General features: G+C 38.0%; 2 protein-coding genes across 3 annotated transcripts; one reads left to right on the forward strand and one right to left on the reverse strand.

The window, feature by feature from the left end:
• The first annotated feature begins 9,425 nt into the window (after positions 1 to 9,425).
• On the forward strand, positions 9,426 to 17,825 carry LOC139973742 (uncharacterized). Its single transcript, XM_071980597.1, has 10 exons — positions 9,426 to 10,331; positions 12,004 to 12,153; positions 12,750 to 12,840; positions 13,448 to 13,733; positions 14,453 to 14,987; positions 15,126 to 15,312; positions 15,604 to 15,861; positions 16,023 to 16,194; positions 16,634 to 16,782; positions 16,921 to 17,825. The coding sequence occupies exons 1-10, from the start codon at positions 9,858 to 9,860 to the stop codon at positions 17,082 to 17,084; spliced, it is 2,466 nt and encodes an 821-aa protein (XP_071836698.1). The 5' UTR covers positions 9,426 to 9,857; the 3' UTR covers positions 17,085 to 17,825.
• Positions 17,826 to 17,962: 137 nt separating this feature from the next.
• On the reverse strand, positions 17,963 to 20,530 carry LOC139973743 (uncharacterized). 2 transcript variants are annotated; one of them, XM_071980599.1, is made up of 3 exons: positions 20,008 to 20,530; positions 18,606 to 18,752; positions 17,963 to 18,160 (listed from the first exon to the last, which is right to left on the reverse strand). In XM_071980599.1, the coding sequence occupies exons 1-3, from the start codon at positions 20,322 to 20,324 to the stop codon at positions 18,004 to 18,006; spliced, it is 621 nt and encodes a 206-aa protein (XP_071836700.1). In that variant the 5' UTR covers positions 20,325 to 20,530; the 3' UTR covers positions 17,963 to 18,003. The 2 variants fall into 2 exon arrangements, with proteins under 2 accessions (XP_071836700.1, XP_071836699.1); XM_071980598.1 differs by having other exon boundaries at positions 18,531 to 18,752.
• Between the last annotated feature and the right edge of the window lie 1,749 nt (positions 20,531 to 22,279).

Genomic DNA, 22,279 nt, shown 5'->3' on the forward strand with positions numbered 1-22,279 from the left:
CTAACCCTAACCCTAACCCTAACCCTAACCCTAACCCTAACCCTAACCCTAACCCTAACCCTAACCCTAACCCTAACCCTAACCCTAACCCTAACCCTAACCCTAACCCTAACCCTAACCCTAACCCTAACCCTAACCCTAACCCTAACCCTAACCCTAACCCTAACCCTAACCCTAACCCTAACCCTAACCCTAACCCTAACCCTAACCCTAACCCTAACCCTAACCCTAACCCTAACCCTAACCCTAACCCTAACCCTAACCCTAACCCTAACCCTAACCCTAACCCTAACCCTAACCCTATCCCTAACAGTTGTAGAAACATAAATTCGAATGTATACTTTATTATTAGTAATGTTAACGCATAAAGCACGAGCGCTGAAAGCTCGTGCCTGTATTACATTCCATTGAACAAAGATTTCGTGCTGCAGGAGGGGGGAGGGGGTCTGTAATACTAACTGCGCCAAATGTAACAAAACAACTTCATCTGTTTAGTTTTTGGAAGATATGATAAAAAAAAAAAAATGAGGAATTGTCGAATTACGATAGTTCTTGCGATTCCTGCTAATGGAAAGCATCTTCTTAGAATAAAAGACTATCAATAATTACTCCATAATTAACTTTAAATTTGGTGAAGAGATTTGGAGGGTGCATTAACTGTGATCTTCAACAAGGTTGGGCGTGAACAATACTCGTTGAGTTTCGTAAACTGTCTGGAAACTGACGACTAAAAACATTACGAAATGAGGCTCCACTCTAGAAACGGTCCACATCATTTCTTTACTTTTATTTGTGAGAATCCTCCTTTAAATGCCCCCACCCCCCCCCCCCCCCAAATCGACGGTGTTTACGTTAGTACCAATTTGGTGTAAAAACAATTAGAATGAATTGTGCGTTGCAAGTATCATTATAAAGCTATAATGTTAACTAATTTCTTGACAAAAATTATACCAAATGATATTTGCGAGAAACCGAAACAGCCAGGGCGGTCAAGTTAAACCAAAATATAGAAAACACAAGAACTGTCTTCATAAATTCGCACAGGGAAGGCTATATGTAATAGAGGGCGCAATATCACATTTGTAACCAAAATAAATACCCGCAGGCCCCATTGTAAAATGTATAAAATCTAGTCTGTCGAAGAGCTGTATCGGGGTCGGGGTTGAGGAAACCTCGGTATATATGCATTTTTTTTACTGTAGTTATTGTGGCATATTTATCATAGAGCTCGTTGTACCTGGTATGTATGTTCTCTCGTCACAAAACAAATAGAAAACAGCTTTTTGACAGATTTTGATTCAATTTATTTATTTATTTCTTACTAAAGTAGTAAAATCCACTAACATTGTAGACTATGATATAGACTAAACATGTTTTTTCTCAACCAAACGAATGTTATAACGTGGAAAATTATGAAAGGTTTCAAGTTACTCTTAACATTTCTCATCTACTGATTTGAACAGTTTATACGTACATTAAAAAAAAAAAAAAATGGTCGAATCGAATGCATTTATTTTTTGCTGATTAACCTCTGCTTCGCAGAAAAATCTAGTTGCAGGGCGCGATCCAAAGTAGGTGTGTAACCCCCTTTTTTGTACCCCCCCCCGAAAATTTAAAATTGCTTATAGGCTTATATACTAACACAACCTTGTGTATAGACCTTTTCATAGACCTAACTTATAACCTAATATGCCCCAGACTACAACATTTCACACATCCCCTAGCTGAGGGGGTGGCTAGAAGAACCCCATTTCCATATACCCTTCCTTTTATAATCTTCTTGTAAAATTTGGTTCGATTAATACTCGCTAGGTTTGTTAAAATTGCCGACCAAATGCAAAATACTATTTGAAAGAAAGAGAGTAGAGAGCAAACGCCTTGTTGAAACGCCCATGAATACATGGCACTGCCGTGTAACAGGTTTTTAGGGGCACTGTCTAACATCTGTGTTAATATGCGGCTCTGTTTGTGTGAGTCTAAAGCTGCATTTTGCGTTAGAAATTACATTTTTTTTTTACTTTCGAAATTGGCTTCGGAATCCAATGCTATATTTTCATCGCACTGGGAGGGAGAACTTCGGGGTCCAATGTGCAGCTCATACTTTGAGGGACCTAATGGTATATATATATATATATATATATATATATATATATATATATATATATATATATATGTGTGTGTGTGTGTGTGTGTATATTTATATAGTAAACAAGGAAAACTTTGACAATATTATAAGCGCACATTTTCAGTTATTCAGTGTTGTTTGAAAAATGGTGAATGTGCCATCGGGCCTTTAACCTGTTACCTATCAGTATCTGTCAGTGTGATGTCTATAGCATATATTCTAACTATATTTCAAAGTGCGTTGCTATTTACGATTGTACTTTTAATAACACAATTAAGGGCCTGTTATTTTAAGGACGCACAGCGATCACTATATTTCTATATATAACTCAATTGAGAGAGATATATGTATATTTATGTCTCCAATTTAAGTGCGCCCTGCGTCACAGGTATGGACTCCCCAGTTTTGATTGAGGTTGGGAAATTAATAGCGGAAACGACCAATCAAATTGTTCACTTCGATAAACGTCATTGCTCACATGACCGCGTATTTATGCTATACGGTACCTCTTAACAGTATAACATTGCTTGGTTACTATATATTTAAAAAATAATTAGCGGCGTGACTATCAATGGGAGACTGAAAGTTGGTTTTTGTTGGGTTCGGTGGGGATGGGGGAGGGGGTCGGGAGGAGAGGGATGGGAAGTGAAAGTTGTACAGATTTTGCGGATTACTGTGAAACAGCCTAGTGTTTCTTTGCTTAGCTTAAAATCTGCTAATATTATGAAGCTTTAGTTACATCCGTCGAAAAGTTACACTCTGTTGAAATCAGGGAGTTGTTTAGGATTGAAACGTTGCACTGCTTTACGGCTCTACATTACTGTATCAAATATACAATGTCCATATACATTGTACGCTGTAGTAGTGCATTCCTAACCCTAACCCTAACCCTAACCCTAACCCTAACCCTAACCCTAACCCTAACCCTAACCCTAACCCTAACCCTAACCCTAACCCTAACCCTAACCCTAACCCTAACCCTAACCCTAACCCTAACCCTAACCCTAACCCTAACCCTAACCCTAACCCTAACCCTAACCCTAACCCTAACCCTAACCCTAACCCTAACCCTAACCCTAACCCTAACCCTAACCCTAACCCTAACCCTAACCCTAACCCTAACCCTAACCCTAACCCTAACCCTAACCCTAACCCTAACCCTAACCCTAACCCTAACCCTAACCCTAACCCTAACCCTAACCCTAACCCTAACCCTAACCCTAACCCTAACCCTAACCCTAACCCTAACCCTAACCCTAACCCTAACCCTAACCCTAACCCTAACCCTAACCCTAACCCTAACCCTAACCCTAACCCTAACCCTAACCCTAACCCTAACCCTAACCCTAACCCTAACCCTAACCCTAACCCTAACCCTAACCCTAACCCTAACCCTAACCCTAACCCTAACCCTAACCCTAACCCTAACCCTAACCCTAACCCTAACCCTAACCCTAACCCTAACCCTAACCCTAACCCTAACCCTAACCCTAACCCTAACCCTAACCCTAACCCTAACCCTAACCCTAACCCTAACCCTAACCCTAACCCTAACCCTAACCCTAACCCTAACCCTAACCCTAACCCTAACCCTAACTCTAACCCTAACCCTAACCCTAACAGTTGTAGAAACATAAATTCGAATGTATACTTTATCATTAGTAATGTTAACGCATAAAGCACGAGCGCTGAAAGCTCGTGCCTGTATTACATTCCATTGAACAAAGATTTCGTGCTGCAGGAGGGGGAGGGGGTCTGTAATACTAACTGCGCCAAATGTAACAAAACAACTTCATCTGTTTAGTTTTTGGAAGATATGATAAAAAAAAAAAAATGAGGAATTGTCGAATTACGATAGTTCTTACGATTCCTGCTAATGGAAAGCATCTTCTTAGAATAAAAGACTATCAATAATTACTCCATAATTAACTTTAAATTTGGTGAAGAGATTTGGAGGGTGCATTAACTGTGATCTTCAACAAGGTTGGGCGTGAACAATACTCGTTGAGTTTCGTAAACTGTCTGGAAACTGACGACTAAAAACATTACGAAATGAGGCTCCACTCTAGAAACGGTCCACATCATTTCTTTTCTTTTATTTGTGAGAATCCTCCTTTAAATGCCCCCACCCCCCCCCAAATCGATGGTGTTTACATTAGTACCAATTTGGTGTAAAAACAATTAGAATGAATTGTGCGTTGCAAGTATCATTATAAAGCTATAATGTTAACTAATTTCTTGACAAAAATTATACCAAATGATATTTGCGAGAAACCGAAACAGCCAGGGCGGTCAAGTTAAACCAAAATATAGAAAACACAAGAACTGTCTTCATAAATTCGCACAGGGAAGGCTATATGTAATAGAGGGCGCAATATCACATTTGTAACCAAAATAAATACCCGCAGGCCCCATTGTAAAATGTATAAAATCTAGTCTGTCGAAGAGCTGTATCGGGGTCGGGGTTGAGGAAACCTCGGTATATATGCATTTTTTTTACTGTAGTTATTGTGGCATATTTATCATAGAGCTCGTTGTACCTGGTATGTATGTTCTCTCGTCACAAAACAAATAGAAAACAGCTTTTTGACAGATTTTGATTCAATTTATTTATTTATTTCTTACTAAAGTAGTAAAATCCACTAACATTGTAGACTATGATATAGACTAAACATGTTTTTTCTCAACCAAACGAATGTTATAACGTGGAAAATTATGAAAGGTTTCAAGTTACTCTTAACATTTCTCATCTACTGATTTGAACAGTTTATACGTACATTAAAAAAAAAAAAAATGGTCGAATCGAATGCATTTATTTTTTGCTGATTAACCTCTGCTTCGCAGAAAAATCTAGTTGCAGGGCGCGATCCAAAGTAGGTGTGTAACCCCCTTTTTTGTACCCCCCCCCGAAAATTTAAAATTGCTTATAGGCTTATATACTAACACAACCTTGTGTATAGACCTTTTCATAGACCTAACTTATAACCTAATATGCCCCAGACTACAACATTTCACACATCCCCTAGCTGAGGGGGTGGCTAGAAGAACCCCATTTCCATATACCCTTCCTTTTATAATCTTCTTGTAAAATTTGGTTCGATTAATACTCGCTAGGTTTGTTAAAATTGCCGACCAAATGCAAAATACTATTTGAAAGAAAGAGAGTAGAGAGCAAACGCCTTGTTGAAACGCCCATGAATACATGGCACTGCCGTGTAACAGGTTTTTAGGGGCACTGTCTAACATCTGTGTTAATATGCGGCTCTGTTTGTGTGAGTCTAAAGCTGCATTTTGCGTTAGAAATTACATTTTTTTTTTACTTTCGAAATTGGCTTCGGAATCCAATGCTATATTTTCATCGCACTGGGAGGGAGAACTTCGGGGTCCAATGTGCAGCTCATACTTTGAGGGACCTAATGGTATATATATATATATATATATATATATATATATATATATATATATATATATATATATATGTGTGTGTGTGTGTGTGTGTATATTTATATAGTAAACAAGGAAAACTTTGACAATATTATAAGCGCACATTTTCAGTTATTCAGTGTTGTTTGAAAAATGGTGAATGTGCCATCGGGCCTTTAACCTGTTACCTATCAGTATCTGTCAGTGTGATGTCTATAGCATATATTCTAACTATATTTCAAAGTGCGTTGCTATTTACGATTGTACTTTTAATAACACAATTTAGGGCCTGTTATTTTAAGGACGCACAGCGATCACTATATTTCTATATATAACTCAATTGAGAGAGATATATGTATATTTATGTCTCCAATTTAAGTGCGCCCTGCGTCACAGGTATGGACTCCCCAGTTTTGATTGAGGTTGGGAAATTAATAGCGGAAACGACCAATCAAATTGTTCACTTCGATAAACGTCATTGCTCACATGACCGCGTATTTATGCTATACGGTACCTCTTAACAGTATAACATTGCTTGGTTACTATATATTTAAAAAATAATTAGCGGCGTGACTATCAATGGGAGACTGAAAGTTGGTTTTTGTTGGGTTCGGTGGGGATGGGGGAGGGGGTCGGGAGGAGAGGGATGGGAAGTGAAAGTTGTACAGATTTTGCGGATTACTGTGAAACAGCCTAGTGTTTCTTTGCTTAGCTTAAAATCTGCTAATATTATGAAGCTTTAGTTACATCCGTCGAAAAGTTACACTCTGTTGAAATCAGGGAGTTGTTTAGGATTGAAACGTTGCACTGCTTTACGGCTCTACATTACTGTATCAAATATACAATGTCCATATACATTGTACGCTGTAGTAGTGCATTCCTAACCCTAACCCTAACCCTAACCCTAACCCTAACCCTAACCCTAACCCTAACCCTAACCCTAACCCTAACCCTAACCCTAACCCTAACCCTAACCCTAACCCTAACCCTAACCCTAACCCTAACCCTAACCCTAACCCTAACCCTAACCCTAACCCTAACCCTAACCCTAACCCTAACCCTAACCCTAACCCTAACCCTAACCCTAACCCTAACCCTAACCCTAACCCTAACCCTAACCCTAACCCTAACCCTAACCCTAACCCTAACCCTAACCCTAACCCTAACCCTAACCCTAACCCTAACCCTAACCCTAACCCTAACCCTAACCCTAACCCTAACCCTAACCCTAACCCTAACCCTAACCCTAACCCTAACCCTAACCCTAACCCTAACCCTAACCCTAACCCTAACCCTAACCCTAACCCTAACCCTAACCCTAACCCTAACCCTAACCCTAACCCTAACCCTAACCCTAACCCTAACCCTAACCCTAACCCTAACCCTAACCCTAACCCTAACCCTAACCCTAACCCTAACCCTAACCCTAACCCTAACCCTAACCCTAACCCTAACCCTAACCCTAACCCTAACCCTAACCCTAACCCTAACCCTAACCCTAACCCTAACCCTAACCCTAACCCTAACCCTATCCCTAACAGTTGTAGAAACATAAATTCGAATGTATACTTTATTATTAGTAATGTTAACGCATAAAGCACGAGCGCTGAAAGCTCGTGCCTGTATTACATTCCATTGAACAAAGATTTCGTGCTGCAGGAGGGGGGAGGGGGTCTGTAATACTAACTGCGCCAAATGTAACAAAACAACTTCATCTGTTTAGTTTTTGGAAGATATGATAAAAAAAAAAAAATGAGGAATTGTCGAATTACGATAGTTCTTGCGATTCCTGCTAATGGAAAGCATCTTCTTAGAATAAAAGACTATCAATAATTACTCCATAATTAACTTTAAATTTGGTGAAGAGATTTGGAGGGTGCATTAACTGTGATCTTCAACAAGGTTGGGCGTGAACAATACTCGTTGAGTTTCGTAAACTGTCTGGAAACTGACGACTAAAAACATTACGAAATGAGGCTCCACTCTAGAAACGGTCCACATCATTTCTTTACTTTTATTTGTGAGAATCCTCCTTTAAATGCCCCCACCCCCCCCCCAAATCGACGGTGTTTACATTAGTACCAATTTGGTGTAAAAACAATTAGAATGAATTGTGCGTTGCAAGTATCATTATAAAGCTATAATGTTAACTAATTTCTTGACAAAAATTATACCAAATGATATTTGCGAGAAACCGAAACAGCCAGGGCGGTCAAGTTAAACCAAAATATAGAAAACACAAGAACTGTCTTCATAAATTCGCACAGGGAAGGCTATATGTAATAGAGGGCGCAATATCACATTTGTAACCAAAATAAATACCCGCAGGCCCCATTGTAAAATGTATAAAATCTAGTCTGTCGAAGAGCTGTATCGGGGTCGGGGTTGAGGAAACCTCGGTATATATGCATTTTTTTTACTGTAGTTATTGTGGCATATTTATCATAGAGCTCGTTGTACCTGGTATGTATGTTCTCTCGTCACAAAACAAATAGAAAACAGCTTTTTGACAGATTTTGATTCAATTTATTTATTTATTTCTTACTAAAGTAGTAAAATCCACTAACATTGTAGACTATGATATAGACTAAACATGTTTTTTCTCAACCAAACGAATGTTATAACGTGGAAAATTATGAAAGGTTTCAAGTTACTCTTAACATTTCTCATCTACTGATTTGAACAGTTTATACGTACATTAAAAAAAAAAAAAAATGGTCGAATCGAATGCATTTATTTTTTGCTGATTAACCTCTGCTTCGCAGAAAAATCTAGTTGCAGGGCGCGATCCAAAGTAGGTGTGTAACCCCCTTTTTTGTACCCCCCCCCGAAAATTTAAAATTGCTTATAGGCTTATATACTAACACAACCTTGTGTATAGACCTTTTCATAGACCTAACTTATAACCTAATATGCCCCAGACTACAACATTTCACACATCCCCTAGCTGAGGGGGTGGCTAGAAGAACCCCATTTCCATATACCCTTCCTTTTATAATCTTCTTGTAAAATTTGGTTCGATTAATACTCGCTAGGTTTGTTAAAATTGCCGACCAAATGCAAAATACTATTTGAAAGAAAGAGAGTAGAGAGCAAACGCCTTGTTGAAACGCCCATGAATACATGGCACTGCCGTGTAACAGGTTTTTAGGGGCACTGTCTAACATCTGTGTTAATATGCGGCTCTGTTTGTGTGAGTCTAAAGCTGCATTTTGCGTTAGAAATTACATTTTTTTTTTACTTTCGAAATTGGCTTCGGAATCCAATGCTATATTTTCATCGCACTGGGAGGGAGAACTTCGGGGTCCAATGTGCAGCTCATACTTTGAGGGACCTAATGGTATATATATATATATATATATATATATATATATATATATATATATATATATATATATATATATATATATATGTGTGTGTGTGTGTGTGTGTATATTTATATAGTAAACAAGGAAAACTTTGACAATATTATAAGCGCACATTTTCAGTTATTCAGTGTTGTTTGAAAAATGGTGAATGTGCCATCGGGCCTTTAACCTGTTACCTATCAGTATCTGTCAGTGTGATGTCTATAGCATATATTCTAACTATATTTCAAAGTGCGTTGCTATTTACGATTGTACTTTTAATAACACAATTAAGGGCCTGTTATTTTAAGGACGCACAGCGATCACTATATTTCTATATATAACTCAATTGAGAGAGATATATGTATATTTATGTCTCCAATTTAAGTGCGCCCTGCGTCACAGGTATGGACTCCCCAGTTTTGATTGAGGTTGGGAAATTAATAGCGGAAACGACCAATCAAATTGTTCACTTCGATAAACGTCATTGCTCACATGACCGCGTATTTATGCTATACGGTACCTCTTAAAGGACATGTGACACGGTATAGATCCCTCTCAAATTCATACTAGTGATTCTTTGGATGATAATATAAGTTTATGAATCATTTCGGACGAAAAACATCTCTTACTGCTTTCTAATTAGCTTAATTAAGTCCCGTTCACAACTCTCAAAACGGCTGAATTTGCGACAAATATGCAAATGAGATGACGTACAGAGATGGAGTCACGATATCCTAGCGACGCGTCAGGAGATCAGTGGTCAGGAACAACAAAACAACAGTAGACACGCAAACGTATTCTTGTGTACGAGACGTATTATAATATTGTACATAGGCCTAAGCATACTCAGTTTTACTACAGTTGCCTGTCTATAATTTCATCAGTTTGTAGGCTATTAACCCTACTCAATAAGTTTCTGAAAGCTAAAGTGATTTCATTTTAAACCGCTGTTACCGACGATGGGAAAATTTTGTATCGCTGGCGGATGCAGCAACTCCAGTAAAGACGGCGTGAGTCTTCATGGATTCCCCAAAAGAGAACCCGTTCGGAAACTTTGGGTAAATGCCGTGAGAAACACCCGCAAAGACTGGCTTCAGCCCACTGCTTATTCGTTTTTGTGCAGTGCACACTTCGATGAGACGTGTTTCAAAGAATTTGTGGGGAGTAGGTTTTCAGAATTTGGACTTTCGCCACATAAACTTCGAAGGCTGAAGGACGATGCTGTGCCAACTTTGTTTGGAAGCAAGGCTAGGCCAAGGCAACAGGAAGGAAGCAGCCCGATGGATAGGCCAGATGTTAGCAGTTCTGGCAGTAATACTAGCAAGCCAAGCGGCAGTGCCATGTCCACCCCAGGGCCGGTCTCTTTCGTGGCCGAAACGGTCGTGAAGAAACGAAAGATCGGTGGAGCTTTCAGGAAAAGAGAACATGCTAGGGTGAGTGCATTCAGACTAGGCCTAGACTAAACTCTTTGCTGGTTTTCCACCTTTCAAATCATTACCCCATTTATGATGATTTAGTAACATAGGCCTAGTCCAAGCTATCACTGAGCAAGGTATCTTCTCATGATCATATTTTTACTATGTACATGTCCTATCCTAATGTTGGGTGTAGGATATGAAAGCGTTAGCCTCAACTTGATCATTTATGTAGAAATGAAGTGATGTTGCTGAGCCTACATTGTGAGGTGGAAGGTATTTGGCATATGGCCTAGGCCTACAATGGATTGTTTTAAAAGTGTGAGAATAGGGCCTACTGTTCTTCCCTAGTTACACTAACCTAACATAACAGTTTCGTGCAGTGCTGTGAGTAACTCATTATTTATTGAGACCAAAGGATAGCACGGTGGGTTCATAGAGCTCATTTTACACATTTAGGATTTTCCAATAATGAGTATTGACAGAGAGTGCACTCCAGCAGCCACCTATTAGCATTTCAATCTGTTTCTGTAGCTAAGAAAATGATTAAGGCCTATTGCTGGGCTCCAACAGTATATAAAATTCAAAGTGGCTATTCTTATGACTCGTTGGGACAATAATTCCCTTTTGCGCATGCACAGTTGCTATAACGTGGCTACTTTTAAGACTAGGAGTACTATTTTCATGACCAGGTGTAACAATAATTTCCGGTTAGGGTTGGATTGAGGGTTAGAGTTAGGGTTACCCCTACTACATGCGCAGTTGCTTTATTTACTTTGAATTCGCCGATGTCATAAGAATAATTTATAAATAATTATGACGACTAGTCGTAAGAATAGCCACAGCCTATAAAATTTAGCAAAATCTGTGAGATGTCAGCAATTTCCAGCTGGTTCGTACATGTATTTGTCACAAGGTAAATTTGTAGTGGTAAACTGATTATATATAATGGCAATAGAGGGTAGGTCATAGGTTGTGAAGTATCCACTCTACCCAAAACCTGAGCTGTAGGCCTGCTTGTCGTCATGTCGATAGATAATGTAAATTGCAAGGAATAAATCTGCTAAATTTGCAACAATATAAGCAAGATGCAAAAGCTTACAACAGAACAAAAGTTTACTTACATGCCATGACATGTACAGTATTCTGCTAGTACCCTGTATTGAAAAAGGCTTTGAAGGCTGAAATATGATTGATTTTCGATTGATAGCCTTCAATTGAATTCATAGGCTGTCAGTTTAAGGCCAGCATCAGTTTTTTGGGCTCATTTCTATACCAGAAGTCAAACACATAAAGGGGTTGATTTCAGTCAGAAAACAGAATAAAATGACAACAGAGGCACAAATATTTTTCAAAGCGATTTTTGTGTTCAGTTTGCTTGTTGTAATAATTTTTGTATCTACTTGCAAGTTGCTTATATGCTATTAAAGGCAAAATATTGGCAATAGCCTGACTCAAAGAGACATGATCTGTACGTGTCAATTGCCATATATAGATTTCTTTTCTTTTCTTCATTTAACAGAACAATGTTGCTCGCATGAGGCAATGGGAATTTTAGTTCAAGAGGGTTATTGAGTAGGGAAAGAGTTGAGTGTCTTTTTCTATGTGTGGAAAATCACTAAGATGTTGGTACGTTGCGTCTTGCTTCATTGGATTTTAATAAATAATGTTCTTTTTCTTTACCATGAAGACCCTTGAAGCTGCAGGGGGTAGCAGTTTATCAGAAAAACCATCGTCTGTTCGAGCACAACCACTCCCAACAGTGCGCGAATTAATAAAAAGAAAGAAAGCCTCTCATCTGGAATCAACACCATTGATGATGGATATTGCATCATCAGAGGTGAGTTTTTTTCTAATTATTCTTTTAACAATATAAATTTCTGTTGCAGTCATACTTACATAAATGACAGTTAAAAAGTATTGTAAATGTTGCTTCCAATAGGTGTGTTGAATTTGAAAAATCTCTAATTAATGATAAATCTTGCATCTTAGTTGTTGTGGCAAGAATTGGAAGCTAAGTCTGTCATGAATGGTTTTGATCTATGGGTCAAATTAACATGTCACCTTGATAATAGAATAGTTGAGTGTAGTAGAGGAGAGAGTTAATCTGCATACAGAAACAATGCAACTTTCATCAGTCATGTATTGTTTGCTACTTAGTGAAAACACTTTTGTCAGATATTTTCACTGAATATATAGCATTTCATACAATATATATATATATGTATATATATATATATATATATATATATATATATATATATATTGTTTTATTGTTTCATACAATATATATATATATATATATATATATATATATTGTTTTATTGTGTGCATAATATGTAAGTGTTCATAGACACAAACTACAGAATATCTAAGAACTGAATGGAGTCATGAGCAATGTTTCATCAGTGATTTATCTATCATTTGCATCTCTAGGGTGAAAGTAGTATTGTTGTGGCACCAAGGGATACTGTCAACGTTGAGGTCAGAGATGAGTTGGCCGTGGAGACTGCATTTTTGTCTAAAGGTAATATATCACCTCTGCCCATGCCCTATTGATGATTGTTGTCTGTATAGTTTTTGGTTCCTTTGCTCAAGTACTATTTACTCAAGATAACATGTGTGTTGATGTAAGTAAATGTCAAGAACAGTGGGTTGGTTTGAATTGAAGATTTTCAGTGCCAGATTTCATTTTGCTGATTAAATATGAGGGGTGGGGCCCGAGAAATTTATGCCTGAATTTGGTTCATTCACACAGAATCTATAGAACTTTGGGTTGGTTGAAATACTACTTGACACAATGGTGGGCCCTATTGGTTTTGTTGTGAATATGCTGTATGGTAATGATTTGCAGGTTTTAGCGAATTAATGTGAGATTGACTTCATATATGGTGTGTACATGACTTCATGTTGCTTGACAGTTAAGACATTTGAAATAGACCCAAGGTTGTATTCATGTCATTAATTAGACATTGACATTGAGGATTTCTAAACTACATTGCTAAAACTGTTAAACAGAAGAAAAACCAATGCAGCCATGTGTTTGTCAAACCCTGTAAGTGCAAATTATTGTCTAGTTAGGTAAGAAACATTTTGCAATGTACATAAATCTCAACCTTCAATTTTTTGAACAGATACCCAGACAGACCGTTCAGAGTATGTTGAGGCATACGTTCAGTGTGCTTTTGTCCCACTGCCACCACTAGAGTTCAGACACACATCTGAGGAGTTTCCAAAGCCAGCTACTCCTAAGCCAGCTACCCCCAAGCCAACCACTCCATTATCAGTTAGCCCTACAAAGCCACCATCAGAACTTAGTGAAGAATCCAGTGAGCCAAACCAGCCATCAAGCCCAATTTATGAGCCTTCTTCTCATTCATCTGATCCCAGTGGTGATCATGGACCTGGATCATCTCCAGTGTAAGAACTATTATCCTTCTTTCTCACATTTGCATGTCAGTTTATGACATATATGTTAACTCAATTCACTACATTAAATACAATGTAGTCAATCCTCTCTCTCAAAGTGTGAAAAAATGAAAATTGAAGACAAAGACCCAAAAAAAAGTGTGAGCAGATGAATGGGTTGTTTTGTTAGGTAATAATTATCAACAGATCTTGCTGGTTTTTAGAATTCAGCCTTACATGCGTTCGGTCAAGCACACAAAACCTGCCTGCTCTAATGTAAGAAAGTAATATGAAAGGTTTTCATGAAACAGTGGTGTGTGCAATTCTCAAAGTGCAAATGGTTTTCCTGTTACTAGATTTATTCCCCTCCAATTACATTTCTTTTGGCAAATCATAGATGAACAGTATTAGGGTCTGTTTTTTTTTTTCTGAAGGACTTTGCCTGTTTTGTTGATTGACATTTTTCACACCTTCATGATGAAAAAAGGCTGTTCTAAAAAATCCTCAAAAATATAAATTCTGTCTGAATGATCAAATAAAATTGTTTATAAGTGATTTGAATGTGGTCTTTGCAAATTCAGTGAGTGGGAGCTGAAATTTTTGGACATGCCAAATCCCAAACATAGATAGCCCTGACACTGTTCTTTGCATACACTTCCAATGTACTGATGAGTGCATGGTTTGCCAGAAAGTCTGAAAAAAAAAACTTTTCAAAACTTTTTTATCTGCAGAAAACCAAATGTTGAGGAGACCAAAGAACGTGTATTTTTGGTGATGGAGAGTTGTCTCCTGCTGCTCTTCAAGTTATGTTCTGCATGCAGTGGAACTGTGGAGGCAGTGGTGTGGAACATTATAGGGTCCATGATAAGGGTCAGGCAGAGGTGTAAAGAGTGTGCCAACATCACCTTCTGGGACAGCCAGACGTTAGTAGGAAACATTCCCCATGGCAACCTGATGATGAGTGCAGGGATTCTGTTTGCAGGATCAAATCCTTCAAAGACCCTGCGGGTCTTTACAAATATGTATTGTCCTGCCATTACAAAACGGACATTTCACAGGCATCAGAGGAACTGGCTGCATCCAACAATCAGCAGAGTTTGGCGGGAGTCGCAGGAGGAGATGATTGAGGGGCTGAAGGAGATCGGTATGGCAGTGAACCTTGGTGGAGATGGAAGGAGTGACAGCCCAGGTCACTCTGCAAAATATGGGTCCTACACTTTCGTTGACCTTGACTGGAACATGGTTCTTCACCAAGAATTAGTACAGGTACTGATATTTAAGATATAAACTTACATTGATTCTACAAATGTACCTTAAACAACTATGTCTTTTGCTCACATTTGATGAAATGAGGCAATCAGAAACAAATCTTTCATATTCCTTGCAATTTTTTCCCTTTTACAGAGCAATGAAGTTTCCAGCAGTAATGCTATGGAACTGGAAGGCCTGAAGCGGGGGTTGCAGTTCTTTGCAGGGCAAAATCTCCAGGTCAACTCTCTTGTGACAGACAGGCACCGTTCCATTTCAAAATATATGAGGGAAGACCAAAGTGAGATTGACCATCGCTATGATGTTTGGCACATAGCAAAAGGTGTCTATTTATTCCACTTTTTAAATGGGTATATTACGGGTGTTGCCAAAATTCAATTAAGCTAATACAGCAACAACTCTCTGTCTTGGTTTAGTGACCAACATACACAATGAATTTTTGTAAGTTTGCCCAAGTTCCTATTGCTACACCATCACTTATAAAACAAATTGTGGTAATCATCCATGATGAGATTACTACCAATGCTATGTTTTGTTTCATTACGTAAAATTTGGCCTCAAAGTGATTTTTCTGCAATGGACAATTTATTACACTCTGCTTTATATTTTGCAGGTACTTGTAAGAAAATTGACAAGCTGGCGAAAAAGAAAACCTGTGCAGCAGCTGGTGCCTGGGCAAAGAGTGTAAGCAACCACCTCTACTGGGTTGCAGCATCTACACCTGACGGTGATGGTGATGTGATGTTGGCCAAGTGGCTGTCTGTTGCCAATCACATCCAAGATGTGCACCAGCATGATAGTGATCTTTTCCCAAGATGTGTGCATGGAGAATTAAATGTACCAGGAAGAAAGAAGAAGTGGCTGCAACCTAGTAAGTGGTTCTAGGTGTAGGTGTAACTATTATAACATGGGTGGATGTCCATCTCTCTTCTTGATAATCTTACGTTGAGAAATTGGAAGGTTATACATATACAATAAATGCAAAATGGTGTCCACGACAACACTAAAAATCTATCCCTTTTTTTTGAACAGGCACCGAAGTTTGTGAGAAAATGGTACAGGTGATAACTGCTAAGTGTTTGCAGAAAGACGTTATGCAGTTGTCATCTGCATATCAAACTTCAAACGTTGAAAGCTTTCACAGTGTAGTTATACACTTTGCCCCGAAGAATACCCACTACAGCTACCATGGAATGATCAGCAGGTAAACATTGTACCACTTTTATCAATTCTAGGCATCAAGGTTTAACTCATGTAGACATTGCACTTACCAGCTGCATAGCCTTAACACCCATTAAGAATTTTAAAATATTTGGAAACAGATGGATGTCTTTTATTAGTAACATCATCAATATTTAATTTTCAAAATGGTTCATACCTATCACTTTCCTAAGTCCACTTTATAAACATGATCTCTGGTAAAAGCAATGCTACTCCCAGTCTTACATTTACTGTGAAACCAGCAGAAATGTTTGAAAGTGAAGATAAGGGGTTGACAATTATCAGTGTATTCTCCACAAGTAATAATATTTATACCCAGGGAAATACTTCAGCAAAACAATGAGCAGGGGTGTTTAGACACCTGCCATTTAATCATACTCAATTCTTATGATTCACATGTTAGTCTTTAATTTTGATTTCAGACTACAGCTTGCTGCTCTCCATTTTAATGAAAATTCAAGCAGATCACAAGCCACCACAAATGAGGGAAAAGAAAGGTTTGCCATGAGGTTCCCAAAGTTTAAGAAAGGCCAAGCCACTGTTTCCAAGGTCCTTACCGATGCAACTTATGGTAAATATTTTTTCCTGCAACTACAGCCTCTTGCAGTGAAATGCAACTTTCATAAGTTATGTAAAGGCAAATTTTTCCATTAAGTCACAGTGTTACTTTTTCCCCTTGAATAAATATTCTTTTTTATTGGGGTTGCAGGTTATGTAGAGAAACTGACATCAACTCTACTTCAGTTGTGTAAGGCTGGAAGAAGCACTATAGGAGACCTTGAGGAAGCTTCTGCCCCACCACCACTGGCAAGCTCTTATGTCCATCCAGACAAAGAGGAGGCTGTCCAGCAACACAAGAGCAGATATAACTAGTATACAGCTCTACTAATCTAGCCATCTATCCGTCCGTCCATCTGCCATGTTACTATACCACCATACTTGAACAGATTCACTTGAACATTATATATATTTTCAAAAATAAGAAAAACTGATTGTATTGTATGATCATGAAAGTTGAGCACTATGATTGACCAATGGTACAAAAGGGGGGGGGGGGGGATGTGGGTTATATGAAAGGTTAAATAGTGATCACTTTCACCCATTTTTTTAAAATGCTCAAATGCTGCTTCTACAAATTATATTTAAGTTAATCAGTACTATCGCTTGCCAATGGTACATACTGTATGGGACCCATGTGAAGTTTGTTACACATTTTTTTATATGAAGTGAAATTTATTATGGGGGCAAAATGTTTTCATCTAGCCTGAACATTGCAGGGATAATGTATGGGCCACCCTCCTTGTTCATTAGGGGACATATCCTCTTCCCCATTCTCCTCACCCTGACCCCTCATTTAAGTCTGTTTTTATGTCAAATGAATATTTGAAGTATTTTTTAATCTTGTAGTTGTTATGTTATGTAAGTCTTTCTTTAGCTCTAATTTTCCTTGTTTTAAGCTACAGCTACTTCTTGAGAACTTCTTCAACTTCTTGAAGTAATTGAAAACCGAGGCTTCACACAAGCACATGCATATTCACACACTGCCACATTAAGCACTCATTTATTCCTCATTGTTTTGTGAAATTAAAAATAGTTATAAATATTTGTAAACAATCACAACTTCCAAGTTCATACTTTCTTTTGTCACTGATTTTTTTTTTCTTGCTTTCTTTAATGTTAGAAAACCATACAAAATCAGCACTTTAAAGTAGATGACCAATGAAGATTTTCATTAATAAAAGAGACACACCTTCTCTTGATTTACCGTTATGTTTATTTACTACACACAAATTTACAGTCGAGGCAATCTAAAACCTTCATAGTTGTCTGATGGAAAAGTGTCTCTAATTTTTAATACGGCACATGCTGGGAGGATCACCCTGACATCTTTTCCCAAAAACTGCCAACAAAACCTCACTAGTTGTCGATACGCCACGTGTCGATACTTCCTACAGATACAAAAGAAAGGAAAAGAAGAGAGAGAAAAAGCTTGTTCAGTACCAATACTTGCAAGCTGTGTATTGAAAACATACATTAGTTCTGTTTGAATTGTAATCTAATGCTAGTTACAATGTTTAAATGCCAAATGGAGGAACACTTTAAGCATGACATTGAGTGCTGGCCACCCAGATGAATTAAAGTCCATGAGTTGTACCTCTCTTCAATGATCAATAATGACAAGTGCTGCCCATTCCATTTTATTTATTGTACATTTCAGCATAAAACTGGTGCCGTGTAGTTAAAGGCTTCTAAAATTATAATAACATTAAATTTCTATGGCAATTCGTGTAAGCAATGCAAGTTTTTCATAAATCTTACTCATGTAAACTGCTCTCTCTTGCATTTTCTCCATACTGTTGGCGGTAAGCAAAATATGCTGTCCTTAATCCCCACCTGTCAAGACAGACAGCATGAAATCCAGGATGTGTTGTGATGCATCCTACACCTTCTTCTTCCATAACAACTTTCACCTGATCAATTTCAGTGCAGCATCTGCATTCCCTCGCAGTTGTCATTATGGCACAATGACCACAGGTACACCTTTATGTGAAAGAAGATTGAAGTAGTAGTAGTAAACCACAAGAAAGACCACTGTATATAGAGTAATAAATTAGTGAACGACAATGCTGAGGCAGTTAGAAACTTCAACAGGGCCCTAGCTGTCTATCATGTATTTCATGAACCACTGCAAGAAAGCCCAAGTGCAACCCACCAAATTTCAGAATGTAAGAGATCTTTGATTAAAAAAAAACGCCTGTAACTGACAGAATGCACTGTTCAATATTACTGAAAGTTTATACTGCCCAAATCATCCTTGTTTATTTCTCTAAGACACTACCCCAAGATTAGATAAACAGGAAGAACAGACCACATGTATTCGCTTGGTCAGCTAATTGAAGCCACACTCTGATGACCAGGAGAAAATAAAAGAGTGGTCTGATTAGTGATTATGTGTTAGTACCATGGTCGATTGGAGCAGTTAATCGTACAAAATCTATGTTAATGGAATAAGCAGGCTCATATTGGCTTGACCATAAACAAATACTCATTCCGATATCATTCCAACAACTTGTGCCTTTCAAGACATGCATTAAAAACTGAAAATAACTTAATAATGTCCTTTCAAAATAAGGCACAGACTTTTTCTTAGAGCAACAGCTATTCTACTGCACTGTAGTACTGTGATGGATTCAAGCCTAGGTTCTGTTCACCCTCAATGTTGCATACAGATACAGTTTCATTATCATGAGTAAAATTGATGGGCAAACAAACAGGGAAAACAATAATTTCCTTCATTTATCTATTTACCAATTAACCACAGATTGAACAGACCTTTAAGTGACTGAATCACAGTACCCTAAGCCACTGATGTAGGCCTTGGTCATAGAATATAATTCATATTGTCACTGACCTAAGCCAGCTAAACTAACGTTAGGCATAACTATGTTAGGCCTTGGCAGCCACAGGCTTGCCTAATTCCTGCTTGATCACTTACACGATTGAGTGAACAACCTTCGATTGAGTCCAAATTAGCCTAGGCTACATGCCTACGAAAACTTTCGCTTTCTATAATAAGTATGTACAACTACAACGTACACTGGCCCAAATAGGCATCGCGCTTAGGGTCGATATGATGAAGCATTCTGGCGGCGTTCGATTACTAAGTATAATCTTATCAGAAGGCAAACAATGATATTGACACTGTGATAAAGGACACTTAATTTCCCAAATATTTACTGGTGAATGGGGTGAATGTTCGACTAACTCACGTATCCTTCATTATTTGAGTACGTACCAGTCCAAATTCCTTTGGCGATTACCTTCATCGCCTTGTACATCTCCTCCTCCAGCACGGCCCTCGCCATCGTTCTCGTCACCGGAATCATCCGTTTCTGGCTCGTACATGTAAGGCTGGATATCTCCGCCGCCAGGTAAATATTGTTGATCGGCGATATTCTCACCATCATTCTCGCTACTTTCGTCAGTATCTGAGCTCTCTACTTCGATACTGAGAGGAAAATATGGCACTGTCATGTTTGTTTTCGGTAAAGATGTCTGGTAATAGCGTGAATTCGTCCAGTAAAATATACTGCGCAGAAGTGACAACTTCATCGACGTTCTGCGCTACAATACCGTACGTCATCAAAAATGAATACGAAATTAGCTGGCATTCGATGGCCTGATATGAGCGGTTATATTTCACCAATTTTGAATCTGAAGGATTTTTCTGTCGAAAACCATCGAAGTCGATTTGGGATAATTGTTGTACGTTATAAAGAGTTCAGTAGAGTTTCGTTTTCCGTGTCACATGTCCTTTAACTAATTTCTTGACAAAAATTATACCAAATGATATTTGCGAGAAACCGAAACAGCCAGGGCGGTCAAGTTAAACCAAAATATAGAAAACACAAGAACTGTCTTCATAAATTCGCACAGGGAAGGCTATATGTAATAGAGGGCGCAATATCACATTTGTAACCAAAATAAATACCCGCAGGCCCCATTGTAAAATGTATAAAATCTAGTCTGTCGAAGAGCTGTATCGGGGTCGGGGTTGAGGAAACCTCGGTATATATGCATTTTTTTTACTGTAGTTATTGTGGCATATTTATCATAGAGCTCGTTGTACCTGGTATGTATGTTCTCTCGTCACAAAACAAATAGAAAACAGCTTTTTGACAGATTTTGATTCAATTTATTTATTTATTTCTTACTAAAGTAGTAAAATCCACTAACATTGTAGACTATGATATAGACTAAACATGTTTTTTCTCAACCAAACGAATGTTATAACGTGGAAAATTATGAAAGGTTTCAAGTTACTCTTAACATTTCTCATCTACTGATTTGAACAGTTTATACGTACATTAAAAAAAAAAAAAAATGGTCGAATCGAATGCATTTATTTTTTGCTGATTAACCTCTGCTTCGCAGAAAAATCTAGTTGCAGGGCGCGATCCAAAGTAGGTGTGTAACCCCCTTTTTTGTACCCCCCCCCCCGAAAATTTAAAATTGCTTATAGGCTTATATACTAACACAACCTTGTGTATAGACCTTTTCATAGACCTAACTTATAACCTAATATGCCCCAGACTACAACATTTCACACATCCCCTAGCTGAGGGGGTGGCTAGAAGAACCCCATTTCCATATACCCTTCCTTTTATAATCTTCTTGTAAAATTTGGTTCGATTAATACTCGCTAGGTTTGTTAAAATTGCCGACCAAATGCAAAATACTATTTGAAAGAAAGAGAGTAGAGAGCAAACGCCTTGTTGAAACGCCCATGAATACATGGCACTGCCGTGTAACAGGTTTTTAGGGGCACTGTCTAACATCTGTGTTAATATGCGGCTCTGTTTGTGTGAGTCTAAAGCTGCATTTTGCGTTAGAAATTACATTTTTTTTTTACTTTCGAAATTGGCTTCGGAATCCAATGCTATATTTTCATCGCACTGGGAGGGAGAACTTCGGGGTCCAATGTGCAGCTCATACTTTGAGGGACCTAATGGTATATATATATATATATATATATATATATATATATATATATATATATATATATATATATATATATATATATGTGTGTGTGTGTGTGTGTGTATATTTATATAGTAAACAAGGAAAACTTTGACAATATTATAAGCGCACATTTTCAGTTATTCAGTGTTGTTTGAAAAATGGTGAATGTGCCATCGGGCCTTTAACCTGTTACCTATCAGTATCTGTCAGTGTGATGTCTATAGCATATATTCTAACTATATTTCAAAGTGCGTTGCTATTTACGATTGTACTTTTAATAACACAATTTAGGGCCTGTTATTTTAAGGACGCACAGCGATCACTATATTTCTATATATAACTCAATTGAGAGAGATATATGTATATTTATGTCTCCAATTTAAGTGCGCCCTGCGTCACAGGTATGGACTCCCCAGTTTTGATTGAGGTTGGGAAATTAATAGCGGAAACGACCAATCAAATTGTTCACTTCGATAAACGTCATTGCTCACATGACCGCGTATTTATGCTATACGGTACCTCTTAACAGTATAACATTGCTTGGT

This window comes from Apostichopus japonicus, chromosome 9 (genome assembly GCF_037975245.1).
Source record: "Apostichopus japonicus isolate 1M-3 chromosome 9, ASM3797524v1, whole genome shotgun sequence".
NCBI lineage: Eukaryota > Metazoa > Echinodermata > Holothuroidea > Aspidochirotida > Stichopodidae > Apostichopus > Apostichopus japonicus.